The sequence below is a fragment of the Ruditapes philippinarum genome, unplaced genomic scaffold, assembly GCF_026571515.1.
Source record: "Ruditapes philippinarum isolate M1 unplaced genomic scaffold, ASM2657151v2 ctg2002_1_1_1_1, whole genome shotgun sequence".
NCBI classification, from domain to species: Eukaryota; Metazoa; Mollusca; class Bivalvia; order Venerida; family Veneridae; genus Ruditapes; species Ruditapes philippinarum.
The window spans coordinates 202,765-218,531 of NW_026861522.1; the positions used below are offsets into that span (position 1 = coordinate 202,765).

At 33.1% G+C, this 15,767-nt stretch overlaps 1 protein-coding gene across 1 annotated transcript; it reads right to left on the reverse strand.

Moving 5' to 3' along the window:
• Positions 1–1,307: 1,307 nt before the first annotated feature.
• Positions 1,308–13,205, reverse strand: LOC132715919 (uncharacterized). Its single transcript, XM_060699034.1, has 6 exons — positions 12,665–13,205; positions 12,421–12,505; positions 5,853–6,023; positions 5,235–5,320; positions 4,561–4,651; positions 1,308–3,324 (listed from the first exon to the last, which is right to left on the reverse strand). The coding sequence occupies exons 1-6, from the start codon at positions 12,977–12,979 to the stop codon at positions 3,089–3,091; spliced, it is 984 nt and encodes a 327-aa protein (XP_060555017.1). The 5' UTR covers positions 12,980–13,205; the 3' UTR covers positions 1,308–3,088.
• Positions 13,206–15,767: the final 2,562 nt, after the last annotated feature.

Here is a 15,767-nt window from a genome sequence, read left to right on the forward strand (position 1 = left end):
AGTCAATGTAGGTATAAACAAGAGCTGTCACAGGAAAGAGCAAAGCTCGACTAATAAAATACTTGTCATGACGGTGAACAAATGTACCAAGTTATTTTATATTCCCACAGTCCAATTTTGACCTTTAACCCCTTCAATATGGGACGAATTGTCTTTTGCAATAAATAAATAAACCCGCCCCAGTCAGTCCTCACCATGAAATTATGTGCGTGTGCGTGTCCTAGTGTGATTTAAAAACAGTTTTTCTTGTATATAAAGTCCAATTTACTTTACTTCCTTCTCGCTGGGGCTAAAATTGTGTTTGTCAATCTTTTCACGGAATGGGTTTCCCCCTCCCCTTTTTTAAAAAGGGTAAGAAATTTTTTTATTAAATATTAAAAATTTAATTTTAAATATTAAGAATTAAATTTTAAATAATAAGTTTGAAGTTTTAAATATTAATTTAAAATGTCCCTCCAGGGCTTCCATAGTTTATAAAGGTTCTATGATGAACAAACCCAGTAATGTGGATATTGCTGTAATGTCAACAACAAATTAGGCTACTATTTTTGCGGAAGAGAAATATAACACAATTAGTTTGGTTCATTTTATTTTGTATACAATGTTGACAATAAGCAGTTAATACATAAGCATCGTTTAATGAGGATTGAAGACTTTAAGCTGAAAAAAGTACTGATACAGAACCCAAGAGTATGTGTAAATTAAATATTCGCACACATATATTACTCTCAGCTCTTATTTGTTCGTTCGTTCTTCAGCTGGTTCGTTCGTTCTTTAGTTCGTTCATTTATTTATTCAATTTTTAACGTATTTGTTCTTTCATGCACCCATTTTATCATTTTAGAAGACAATAGACACATTATGTTTACATGTATTTGACATGTTACATATGGTTATGAAAGTATTCATCCGCCTTTACCGGAACTTCTTTTTACTCATGAGTCGTCAATGGAATAAAAAGTAGTTCTACAACGTGACTGATGTAATTTAGATACATATACATATAATAAAATAAAATGGCTTCCAGCAACTTCCAGCAAATACTTGTCGTCACGTGCTGTCTTTTAAAGAGTAGGAAACGGCAATACAACTTCCGTTCGGTTGTCTTCGTGGTCTTTTACCGAAACTTTATATGACGGAAGTCACGGAAAATTTACGATTACCCAAGAGCAACAGAATCGATGATTTCACGCTTCCACTGTTAAAAGCCCATTATGCTTAAGAAATGCTATCATATTTATTTCACATAAACTGTTTATTTCTGGTATCCTGTAAATGCTTAAAAACATGGTACTACATACACATATTTTACTATTTACATAAACTATCTGTATGCGTCTTTAGTCAAATTCTAATTTGTTTACAGTTTGCTATCTTTACGACACATAAATGCTTGTTTTTTTCGGCGGTAAAACCTCGAACAATAAATCTATCCATTAATTAAAATCATTATATACATGCTTAACATTTCTAAAGAATTAAAAAATATGGATTTTTGAAGCATAATGTGCCTTTAATCGAGCTTGTTGATGGGTGTCCGTTTCAATCGTTAAAATTGAATCAGAAAATGTATACCGTATATGCTTAAAATTCACAAAGAATCTGTATTTTAGTATGTGACAACTGTTGTCAAGCACTGCAGCCCGACTAGATTTTTTGTCGCCGCTCGTGTATGTCTAAAGTCTGTCTCACGTACCGGGATTGCTACATTTATAGTACGACTCGGAAAAGATTTATGCATGCGGTTATTGCGGTAGTGTATAAACATATGTTGACAGTTGGTATCATAAATTCAAATGTCACGGAGCGCGAATAGTTTTTCACTGTGTTATTTGTTTCTGCCATTTAACGCATGTTGATCTCAGGAAGTTGAAATGGGATAATAAATAAGAAAATTATTGTACATTTTGAAAAGTAAAATATGCACGTACTGATGCCAAATCACATAAATATTGAATACAATTATCTTACTGCTAATTAAGCTTTATAAGGAAGGACATTGTAACAAAGTCCTAATTTGGATTTTATTTCTACTTAGGCTTTCATAACTCATAATTAGGAGTGTCTTAGTCCTAATTAGGATTTATTTTCACCTTATTAGGAATCTAATAAACACCTTATTAGGAGTGACAAAGTCCTAATTAGGAATTTTATTTCTAATAATTAGGAGTTTATCAAGTCTTAATAGGGTTATTCTATCTCCTAATTTAGAAATTATATTTTGCTAAGTGGGCTAATTAGGAGTTACAGAGTCGTTATGAGTATTTTCTCTCCAAATTAGATTTTTTTTTTAAACTTCTATTTAGGAGTTACAAAATCCTAATTAGATTTTTGCTCCTAATAAGGCTATTTAAACTTTTTATTAGGAGTAACAATGTCCGAATTATGTTCTTATAACGCCAAGTAAGGCGATAATTATTTTTGAAATTGATCGTTAAGATAGGTACCAGGGCACTTCGGTATATTAAACATATTAATCAGTTGTGAAATTTGTCAATTAAATTGTTAATTACAATACCTTTAAAGCGGCGAGCTACTAGATTTTTGCTAATAATTACGTAAAGTTCATCCGAAAGTAATTAACCTTTGCCACCGGTATATAACCAGGTCTGTTTTTCTGTAGTATGACAAGGCTCTTGTCTGTTTGGTAGCTCAATCTTTGTATTATTTTATCAAAATCCCCTAAACTTTAAATGGACTGCTGTGAGTTCAAAACAGGACGAATCCATTACAAAAAATATACAGGTTAACTGATACGATGTTGTTCAAAGTACAAGAGTACAACATAATTAAGCCAAGCTTAATGCACTTAATATCTACAAAAAGGACAATGTCACAAGAAATTATTACAATCAGAAATATATCAAAATGCGTAAGTAACGGCTTACAAACAATATGATGATGAAAATCGTAGTCTGTCTCGCGGTCTTACTTGTATTTAAAAATACATCCTCCTCGGTGTGATATGTTTCATATTTCACTGAAACAAGCAATTTCCCCTATTTACCGGGGCATTACACGTATGATAGAGGAGTGGCTTCGTTTTTCCTATATCTTTCAGTTTGTTATAGAAATAAAATGTCCAAGTTTATTTTTCATATTCACATATAGGATATCTTGTAATGTCTGTGCATGATTCTGAGAACCATTTCCATGCAGATGCGGTTGTGTCGAATTTATACGTAGCACAATTTGAACCATTTGTAGGTTCGTAAGCCGCCCATGCCATGTACACAACCGCTTTGCTCGAGTCTGATAAATACCATAGCCCGTCTGTAGTGTTGCGCACGACACCGACCCAATACCGTTCGACAGCAGCATTCACTGTGAATTAGAGATGAATAACGATATTAGTGCCGCGTCACGACAAAACCAACATAGTGCGTTTGCGACCAGCATGGATCCAGACCAGCCTGCGCATTCGCGCAGTCTGGTCAGGATCCATGCTGTTCGCTTACCAATTCTATAACAAGTGAAGAAACCATAGCGGACAGCATGGATTCTGATCAGACTGCGCGGATGAGCAGGCTGGTCTGGATCCATGCTGGTCGCAAACGCACTGTGTTGATTTTGTCGTGACACGGCTCATTTATCTTTATCTCCTTAATAATATATCTTAAGTTATTTCACACCTGATGAAAAGAAAAAAACAATGTACATTCAGTAGTTTCACCCCGTGATATCCTAATAGAAATCAATACTAGATCAAATCTTATCAATTCAGTTTTCTTTCCATTTTCCAAGTCCAAAATATCCTTACCAAATGCATATCGATATCATATCGCATATAACCTCGTTTTCATTTTCAGACTCCAAAATATTCTATATCATTTTCATATCGTACCCCATATAATAACCTCGTTTTCATTTTCAGAGTCCAAAATTTTCTATATCAATATATATCGTACCCCATGTAAACTCGTTTTCATTTTCAGAGTCCAAAAGCTTCTATATCATTTGCGTATCGTACCCCATATAACCTCGTTTTTATTTTCAGAGTCCAAAATATCGACAGTGTTTATCAAATGCTTATCATAAATGCATCTAGCCTCATATTCATATTCAAGGTAAAACAATAAATTATATCACCTCCTTTTTGTATTTGAAATAGCAAATATGTATATAAATGTCAAAAGGTGTGAAGTAAAGAGTTCATCAACAATAATGATTCTGTTGGACTCATTCACAGCCGCAAAACCTGCATCAGATTCGGTTTACGTCTCGTCCAATATAGATTTGACAGCTGTGTATGCGTCCAATAGAATTCAGTATTGCACTCAATAATATATATAATAACCTCTTGTTATCTTATTCAAAGTTTCTCATGAGATATCTGAAAATATCGGTGAGGTACAAATTATACTTAGACTTGGTGGTAAACGTTGTTTTTTTCATATGTGTGAAAATTGTTTAAAAACCAGTTTTATCGTTGTAACAGATGTCCCATTCGTGTTTAAATATCAAAATATTTGATGACGTATCACGTTGGAGGCAGGATCTGACCGCCAAGCATCTGTGTGTTTATTTATAAAGTCAAAATCGTTAAAAAATTGCACTTACTCGGTGGTGTTAACAGGTTGCTTGTTATGAAGTCATGCTCTTCTTGTGACGTCACATGAATAACGTGACCACCGTTGTTCGCGCAATATGCCTACAAAGATAAATATCAAATGTATGCTAGCTAACGTAATGTAGAATGATTTTCATAATTGCAATATCTTATTCATAGGGATTCTGGAAAGGTAACCATAGGCCTATCTGTTTCAGGGTTACATATAACTGCAAAACTTTGTGTTTAGGGCGTGGTATCAGCCGAGATTGCAAGGGCCCCCACTCCCACATCCCGGCGGAAGCATAGACGTTTTTTCGTTGATTATCATGTATCCCAGTCAATGGATTCCCTGGGTCATTCACTACACAACCTCAGGTTATCAACTTATCATTAGAACTTACGCTGTCGCTAAATTATAAACAAGATTCAGGGGAAACAATCTGATTTAAATGTTGATACATGATATGATATCAGTTATCTCATCTTTTTGAGTGTAGAATCTTGGCCGATGAAATCGTCTAAACTTACCTAGTTTGCAGTCTAAATCACTCGACTACAGTGTTCCAAATATAATCTTAACATAACATCTCTAACAATTATCTCGTAATTATAGAAGCTTGAAGTATTATATTATTTAAAGGCCTATACACATATTTCATTGTTAAAAGGGTTTTTAACTTACAGATGCATCAATGAAATTTTTCGTCAGGGTTGTGACAATGAAGTAACACGACAGGCCCCACTCTAAACTTCCAATAACTGGACAAACTGCAAGGTAAATTGAATTAGACTACAATACTACTACATGTACTTTTGCGACACCGTAAAAATGATATTGCACGGCCATGCATATATTTCAGCGTGACGTTATTTTGCTAAATGTTAGCACGTCACTGAAAAGGTGTGTCTTTCCTTACTAAAAACAGTTTGTATTTTGGATAACAGAATATTCTTGTAGGTTAATTATAAGATATATTTAACTCGTTAAATAAATTAATATTATGCTAGCCAAAGGCGCATTGTATATCCTCGTCTATATATTTTCCATTATTATATATGTCAACATCAGTCAGTATGTATTAGTTATTCACTAATATTAACTGGGCTCCGGCACGTATTTATAAGGCCCGGCAACTGGCAAAGGGGTTCTACATTTTATCAAAGTAAGTCTAACACTTTACTAGTTTTTTAGAGTGGTTGATGAGTCAAACTTTTGCCTCGTTTTCACTAAGAAATACATGTTCTATTTATAGAAGCCAATATAATTAATTATTTTCAAAGATAAAATATTGATTTATACCGGTTTTACAAATAGGCTCTTCCACGCTCCATTGTCCGTTACCAAGACACTCACTGACTTGATTTCCTTCCATTACAAACCCTACGTCACAAAGATACCGTATATGACGTCCAACTCTGTAGTCATTACCCAACACCCTTCCGTTTATTGGCTCGCTCGGTGGACCGCATTCTGTACAGTGAAACATGTTAAAATAAACCCAACAGTGTAAGTATTTATGCGCAGCAGTATTGTAAAAGTAGTTCTATTGATACTTTGGGATATAAAGAAATGTCTCGCTCAATTAAATTGGATTGGTCTACAATTGGCATATTTTCAAGAAATATTTCAAATATTGATAAAACAATAGAACAATTTCGTATTTTTACTAAATATTTTTGAGCAAAAAATGTTTATCTAGATTTACTTGATTAAAAATGACATTTATATGATGAATTACTATTTTTTTTGTAATATCAACTTCCACATATATATGTAATTCTTTCATGTTTTTAATAAAACATGATACTTAATAATATGACTATAAATATTAATGGTATTGCATTTTTTCCATCTTAGATTCACTTAAAATGTTCATAGTATAATATGCAATTACGCTACATGTTAAGTGCATATACAGTGTAATACTCATATTCTTAGTGTATTGCTGTGTGTACTTTTGCAAATTTATAACTAGGCTAGTATCCGTCTAATTGCCCCTCACAGCTGTGGCTTCAAATCCTGCCTGGGAATTGGCATTCATGTGATGAATCTATCCAGCTAGCTTACGGAACGTGGGTTGATCTACCTACTAAGATTCCCTTTCGTGCACGGAGGGGTACCAGAGATCTTCCTGGAAAGTCGCTATATGACCTCACTGTGTATGTGTCTTAAATAAACTAATTAGGACTTTACATGTCTAATTATAAGTTTTAAAAACTTAATAGGAGCGTTAAATTCTTATTTGTTCTTTGTATTAAAATCTAATTAGAAGTAACAAAGTTCAAATTAGGCTTTTACTTTAAAATTGGTGCTTAAGATATTGTTTCATAATTACTAATACTATCAAATGTTCTTTTTATTTCTGCTAATAGGGCTTTTAAAAATCCTTATTAAGAGGTAAAAAGTTGTACTTATGTTTATTTCGTCTAATTATGAGTAAGAAAGCTGTAATTAGATTTTATCACTTCTATTTAGGAATATGAAAGTCCTAATTAGGTTTTTAAAACTCCTATTAGAAGTTGAAACAGTTTTTTAAAGAACAATAATATTTTACACAAGACGGTTCCGTACCATAACAGTTTTGAAAACGTTTTTATTTCTTTAGAGATTTTCGACCATGCGACCACATACATGCATCGAGGACGTATTGTAATGAAAGTGACCGTGCGACCACATACACGCATCACAGGATTCCCCTTCTCTCACGACAAAGGGACAAAGAGATGTCCACCCTTTTAATAAAGGGCAGATTATAAAAACATGCCATTCCTTATCGTTATTGATAAGGAGGCTATTTTTCTCATATGTCTTGAATTGGTTATATACAAAAATAGTAATGCAAATCAAGCGGGGTATCAGCTGTCGACTTTTCAAGTCCGCTATGAAATTTTAAAAAGATCATATTTCATTTCTTGGCAATTTTAAGTTTACAGTTTTTTCTACTTGTTATTTTGTTTATATAATAGAATTACTTTATTTTTGCAAAACATGAACGTTTCTAAAACGTTTTATATGCATTGACTACAGTATGTACTTCACACTGCGTTTGCAAATATTAACCTTGGGGCATACACATTTAATTTCTATATTCGACTTATCCTTCCTAAGGAAATGTGATGGGCTGCTTGAAAAAATAAGAGTTTAAACTTGAGCAAGCGACAATTCTGACATTGGTAAGATTGTTTATATTTGCAAGGCTGAATTTGTAAGACTACATGTATCATTCACTTAGAACCGACTATCAATATTGGAATATCAAGATTAGAAATTTCTAAAGTTAGGCAGCCATACGTAGTTTACACAGGCTTACAGGCATCTCTATACTGGTAAATTCATTTGTTATATTTTCTCAAAATGGAAAAATTACAAAGCGAGAAAACAAATTTTAATGACACTCCTAAACTGATTTTCAAATCAAACGAAGTCCATCAATGCAATGCGATTTCTCATAACATGAAATTTAGAAGAGTAATTCCACGTCTATGAGCTCAACAGTGAGTGACCTAACTAAGGTTTACTTAGATACATAGGAAAATTTGGCCGTAGTGAATGTTACTGCGTAGTGAATGTTACTGCGTGTCAATAAAAAGTTTTTTGATGAACCTTTTGCATTAACATGAGAAAAATATGACGAATGATACTTTAAAGCTTTAATTGCGGATAAAAGTACGATACGAATAAAAAAAACAACAACTTCGACTGGACTAGTTTGAACGACTGTAACATTTTACAGAAAAGACACGCTCTGTTGATATTTTGCATATGTGGCTTAAAGCTGCACGCCTCCAGATGAGCAAAATTAGTTCAATAAAATCAAACCTGAGAAAAATGTATACAGACTTTAGGAAAAGTAAAAAGATTCAAAATTCTAGTAAAATTTGACATGTTATGTGCGATTTATGACCTATTTTTCAGCATTTGTAACTATATTTCTACTGCGTTACTATCGCAGTAAGGGCTATTTTTGTATATTTTACAATCTTTTTGGTAAATTACACGGGTTGGAAGTGCTATTGATAACGTGTAAATTGCACTCTTTTGGTAACTTTACAATGATATACTTTTAAATACATTTTCAAATTTTCATGAAAATTAGCATGAATCTGGAGGCGTGCTGCTTTAAAGTGATGATTCATCAATGAAATTTGTAAAACTGTAATATGACTGTGGCAAAATAATAATACATAGAGTATAATACAAGTAATACCGATAAAATCGTAAGCAAACATGCTTGTAGGTGAATTTCCGACACAAAATATAAAAATTCTGATAAATTGAATCTTTCTAGAATAAACTTCTCAGTGTGTTAGATCCATCTCAAGCTGATGTCGTAGCTCAAATCAACGACATTTGGGCTGCTAAATGAGAAACCGTATGCAAATGTGTTTAATCACCAGTGGGCTCTTTGGCATAATTATGGTCATCAATTTATAATACCGACTAAGATGACTTCAATTTCAGCCAACTATTTTGTACATCACAGCAAATCCTATCTTATCTGATAGATAGGTTGTCCCTAAAGTTAATATGGGCATGATACCAGTTGTTTAACATGAATTAAGATATTGCGACATTAAACGTTAGTCTTGCGACATTTGACGGAAAGGGAAAATGGTGCGACATTTAACGTCATCATTGCGACAAATTGTGAGACATTTAGCGGCGGTTGCGACATTTAGCTGCAATGATGCGACATTTGACGGCAAGCGCGACAGTGACCGTCGTTGCGACATATAACTGCGCCACAAATGCGTATGTAGACACAAATGATATTAGGCTTCTAGGATGTTGCAATTTTAACGAGAAACTTAGAAGAACGTATATTTAATATATAACATACCCGTGTCGCTTTTGTGACTACGTAAAAGCGGTATTGCAGAGCCGTGCATATAATTTTGACGTGACGTCATTTGCGTTATACAAACATAGCATAAAACGCGCTAAATGTCAAACTCCTCACAGTGATTACCTCCCTTGGCAGAATTGTAAAAAAATATATTGATATTTAAATGTTTGTGATGACAGAGACCTCTGTACTGATAAGGGGAGATCACTGCGTAGGAGATTGGCTAAATGTTAGCACTACATTTTAGGCGCGTCAATGAAGAATGATTATTTTTCACTTTAAACGGTCTTTAGTTAAAAGAATATTTTACTATATACTTATAAATAAAATATTGAGAAATATTGATAAAAATGCGTATTTTCATTTTCCGTATTTTCACTGTAAATAGTTATTTTGTCCACAGCAAAGATTTTCCGTATTTTCAGTGTCTTGTCGGACTGTTTTCTCCTAAATTCAGCCAATAGACAAAATTGAAGGAGAAAGCTTTCAAATTATAATGTCAAAAAAAATGTATATATTATTAACAAAAAATTCAAGTTTTTTTCTATAAAAAAAATTATTTTGTGGTATGAAAATTATAATATTTCACGCATGTCTATCGCACCACATGAAATATTTATTTTCATACCACTTGATAAAAATAAATCAGTAATGAACTTACACGAAATTGATATTCTATTCTATATACCAAAAATAAAGACAGTTTACAGTGGAAAAGTACCATATTTCACTGATGGTGCTATAGTGTAACGCTTATATTTTGGGCGTCTAAACGCTTTGTTTATATAATGCATTTGACGTCATGTCAAAATATATTTACGGCCGTGCAATACCAGTTTAACGGAGTCACAAAATCGGCACGGGTATGTGATAAATAGAGTATATGAAATGAGTGTAAGTTCAATACTGAATTTATTGAACGAGCTGAATAATATAATTTTATTGAACGAGTTCAAAAAATACAGTAATAAGCCTTGATCTACACGAATATTACGAGGATATATTTTTCATTTGAGTAAAATATGAAATATATATTCACGAAATCTGATAAAATTCCATATTCTTTTCACAAACCGGGACGACAAGTAAAATATTTAGAATTTTATCATGTTAAGTTTTTATTTATTTATTTTTATTTATTTTACCACAAATATTATATATACATGTATTTGTCTAATATAGCACCATATTTCATTGGTAAAATAAAATAAAATATTCTATTTATCACTTACCCAGAATTAGACCTATATTTCAAAAATTGATGATGTGACGTCACAAGGGAAAATGCGTGGCGTCACTCGGCAAGATCAGTTAAAAATACTTAAATCACTTAAAATGCATGAAATAAAAAGAACATTTATTTGTTTTACATATAAGATTGAACTATATTTCATTTTGAACAGCTATTCTATTTTATATTATATCTGGTGTTCACTCTTACACGCAAAACAAACAAATATCCCTGGCTCAATCAAACATGTACTCGCATGCCAGTACTTCTCACACTAAGCGTCGGAAATGAATACAATTTTCATTATTTACAAAGAACTATTATGTATTTTATAAATTTGTAATAATGGCTTAAGAACATGTGAGATGCGATGTGAAATCACCTGAAGGAATTAGGGCTGAATGTAGAATAAAACTTTAGTCATAAAAGTAGCAAAATATATACAAAAAATATATAGTATTTGGACTTTAGTTTCATACAAAACAACAACAACAACAAAAAAACAACAACAAACAAACAACAACAAAAAACAACAAAAAAACATCAACTTAAATCGTTGAAACAAATCGTTGTAACAATATTGATTGCTAAAATGCATAAGAAGCAAAGGGTGGCTATGAAAATTGGGACAATGAGTTACCGTTACAGACCACAAAAATAAAAAAAACTTTGGAGAATAAATATGAAAGCATTTAAGGCTTTATAGGCTTTATGCGTCTTTTAACAACACAAAATTCTGTATAGGTTTCCGTTAAACATTGTTAATATCCTATCTGAAACTAAGGTATTAAGTTTCTTTTCAAACATAATCGCTAACAAAACAGAATTACCAACCAAGTTCTTTGGCGTTAATGCATAAATGATGTAATGAACTGTTTATTAAGTATTATTATCGGTACTTCAAACGGAGAAAAAAAAACAAATACAAATAAATTAACTGTTAAATTTTAATGTTTCCCATTCATGCGTGAGTTAATATTTTATATGAACACTTTCTGTATTATAATTCAAATTAAAAGAATCAAATGAAAAAAATACAGCATAACAAAAGCCAGTTAAAGCATTTGTCCGTATTATGTAAAATCATGTAGCCAATCAAAAGCGTCTTATAAAAATGGTATATTGAAAGTAAAAAAAGATCACAACAACAACAACAACAACAACAACATTAGAATTGCAAAAATAAAGTTGATCAGCATTCCATTAACACAAAGATAATTAAGACAATCATTTTATTTAAGTACGACTGTGCCACTCCAAACAGATTTCTCTTTAAAGGCCCATTAGTCCTCGAAAAATGTTTTCATATTTATTTTTAAAAGCTTTTTATTTTGGTGCCCCGCAAATCTTAGCCAGTTTTTGCCTCTGTTGCATTTTAATTCTGATATTGATAGTGATTTAGTATTTTGTATATGGAAGTTAAAATACCACTCCGTTTTGCTATCATTATGACTAAGTATTTCACATTTAGACCTATTTTCTTCCGGCCTTCACGATACGCCTACACAGAAAGACGATTGCCCACCAGAGTATTTGTGCACGGGTTTTGTACATCGGCGCCTTCGAATGTCATTTCGGTGCGTCTTATGTGTTATAAACCAGACAAAAGAATGTATCGAATGGGTACAAATACTGTTGTTCTACTGTTGTTGTTTTTATTCTATCACTAATATCGAGCTTTCGCCCTTACGGTTTAAATTGTGGCAACTTTAGATAAACAATAATCAACCCATTTAATCCGAGAAATTCTTTTTTTCTCAATTTCTTTAAAAAAGCAGAGAATTTAGTACCTCTAATATCACATGCGAAGTCAGGGCTTCCTCCTTCTTTCACACAGACTTGACCATCTTGGCACGGGCATGTCTCAAAATATGCCTAGAAGAGACAAACAACACATCAGGGCGACGACAAGATGTTAAAAGTAAGTCCTTAAAAATATATATAGTATAGAAAAATAGTATAAAAAAAAAATAAATAAAAAATAAATGTCACATTTATGCCATCGAATAATTTAGAAATTAGGCAATTGTTTACCATTGTCCAATTCTCTTTCTTTGAATGTAGAAATCCAACGCAAGTCTCCAAGGGACATTCTTGAGTATGTAGCCGGCAAATCCACGAAAGTCGGTGGTAGCTATATGCCGTGCATACTGGCCTTTCCTCACACATTCCGGCACATTTTCCGTACGTACCTACTACATATGTAATATCCGTTCGCCTTTCGCAACATTTCCCGAAAATCACACGTCCGCGAGTTTCAGCCGCCACAACTTCTAATTTTACACTTTGAAAAATTATCAAGTAAATGAAAATGAAAGAAAAATAATTGTACTGTTTTAGAGGATTCATATTATTTCTACTTTTAGTGCAACTGAAATCGTAAGTTTTCCGCCGTTTCCATCCGAACTATTTTTTTTAAATCACGGATATCGGTTTACCCAACGATCCAATTTTGTATCAAACGGCCCTTCGTCTACAAATAATTTATTGTTGATCATTAATTATGATCAATGCCATGTTTCCATGCACAGTTAAATAAACAATCACCCCATTACGTTGATTAAAATTCTAGAAAATAGAAACCTGTTTATTGGAGAGTCGTCTGCAATTTTACCGACCACGTGACCACATAAATCGCATTGCTCATTTCCGGTTAAAGAATAGAATATCAATAAAGCTTGAATTTTCTAAAAGAAATATAAAAAAGCATGCATTTCGGTGCAGCAGCTCGTGAAAGTTTCAGTCGTATAGTCGAGTGCGCATGCTTTATTGCCTTTGAATAAAAGATCAATTTCTGTTAAAACCATTTTTCAATTGATGTTTTGCGTCAATCAGAGTTTATAAAATATTTATATACACGGCTGATGCAAATTTATGAAGAAATTACATTTATTTTTACGAAAAAAACGAAGTTTGCGGTATTATAAATTATTTAAAAAGATTCCTGACATGTTATACAGACGCAAACAAGAGGCCATATCTCCTGTCGAAAATCTTTATAATTATTTTATTTTCCGTTCATTCATTATTCTTATATTCGGGAAACAAAGAAATAGAATATAAAAATTTTCAACAGCAATGTGACAATGTTAACTCATATTTCAACGGCATTCACATACAAAAAATATAATAAAATAATAATAAAAATAATCCATTGCTCAATGCTCATGAAAAAGTTACTAACATTAAAAAAGGAGGACTGAAAATCCATTTAATTTTATATTCATTGCACTTCATGATAATTCGCCTTTACTGATAAGAATTTGTACTAGCTTGTACTAGTCACTGTTAAGGGCGAAAAAACGAAGTCCTTTCGAGAAACTGAGTTGGATACTTCTCAAGTCTGCACCGACAGCTTTGTTTGAACCATATTATTGCATACAAATTATTAGTTCGAAAAATATAATACGTGCATTTCTATTTAGTATTACTTGTTTCGTCTTTTATAAAACAGAATCCAAATGAATCCTTTCTTGGCAATCATCGTATAAGGGTTCAGTTATCTTCGTCCTTCTTCGCATTTTTCAAAGATCATTTAAAGCAAGTTTAAACAAGAACTGGGTCCAAAGGACACGGATGCCCCCTGTGACAACATATATATGGTATATAGTGAAAAAATCAACAAAGGGCCATAATTCTGTTAAATTTGGTTGCAGCAAAAATTCCTCCCATCTACACATTAAGGTTATTCATCCCTGGAAGTTTAAGCATAACCTGCCATCCGGTTTAAGAGGAGTTGCGTTCACAAAAGTTCTATATGGTATATAGTGAAACAATCAACAAAGGGCCATAATTCTGTTAAATTTGGTCGCAGCAAAAATTCCTTCCTTTACTACCATCTACACATTAAGGTTGGTCATCCCTGGAAGTTTAAGCAAAATCTGCCATCCGGTTTAAGAGGAGTTGCGTTCACAAGATTTCGGGACGTACGGACAGACGTACGGAAGTTGTCACAGGACAGTAATTATGTGGCTACTCTATTGTTTTCTCTATTGTTCTTTTTAGCCACACAAAAGAAAATAGCAACATAAAAGCATTACGGAATGAATGACATCAAAGAAAAAGAACAGTTACCTATTGTCCCTCTAGCCACATAATTACTCTCCTGTGAGTGCGGACGGACAGACGTACGGACGGACGGACAAGTGCAACGCTATATGCTCCCATAAAAAGTTGGGTTGTCGCGTTCTGGAAAGTAACATTCTACTACAGACTCCTGTACTGATTTCCCCATAAGTTTACATTATATGAAATGTGCCCTAAACCTACCCTAAAACAAGAGGGCCATGATGGCCCTGAGGTCGCTCACCTGTATATAGCCCCCCAACACCCCCCCCCCGGGGCCAATTTTTACCCAAGGGCTTTTATTTGAACAGACTTGGTAGACACCCATAAGATGATGTTTCATGCTAAACATCTAAGTTCTAGCTCATTGGGGTTTTTAAAAGAAGATTTTTAAGTTTTTACTATACACATATAGTTAAAAACAATGACACCCCTGGGGCAGGGCCAGTTTTGACCCCAGGTCTTTTATTTGAACAAACTTTGTAGATATTTACTTAAAGATGTTTCATGTATAATATCTAAACTCAAGCTATTTGGGTTTTTTCAAAGAAGATTTTTAAGTTTTTGCTATACACATATAAGGAAAATCAATGACCCCGAGGCAGGGCCAGTTTTGACCCCAGGGCTTTTATTTGAACATACTTGGTAGACACCCATTAGAACTTGTTTCATGCTAAATATCTTAGCTCTAGCTCTTTGAGTTCTTTAAAAGAAGATTTTATAAGTTTTTACTATATGCATATAGGGAAAATCAATAACCCCCTGGGACAGGGCCAATTTTGACCCCAGGGCTTTTATTTGAACAAACTTGGTAGAAACTCATTAGAAGATGTTTCATGCTAAATATCTTAGCTCTAGCTCTTTGGGTTCTTTAAAAGAAGATTTCTTAAGTTTTTACTATATGCATATAGGGAAAATCAATGACCCCCTGGGGCAGGGCCAATTTTGACCTCAGGGCTTTTATTTGAACAAACTTGGTAGACACTCATTAGAAGATGTTTCATGCTAAATATCTTAGCTCTAGCTCTTTGGGTTCTTTAAAAGAAGATTTTTTAAGTTTTTACTATATGCA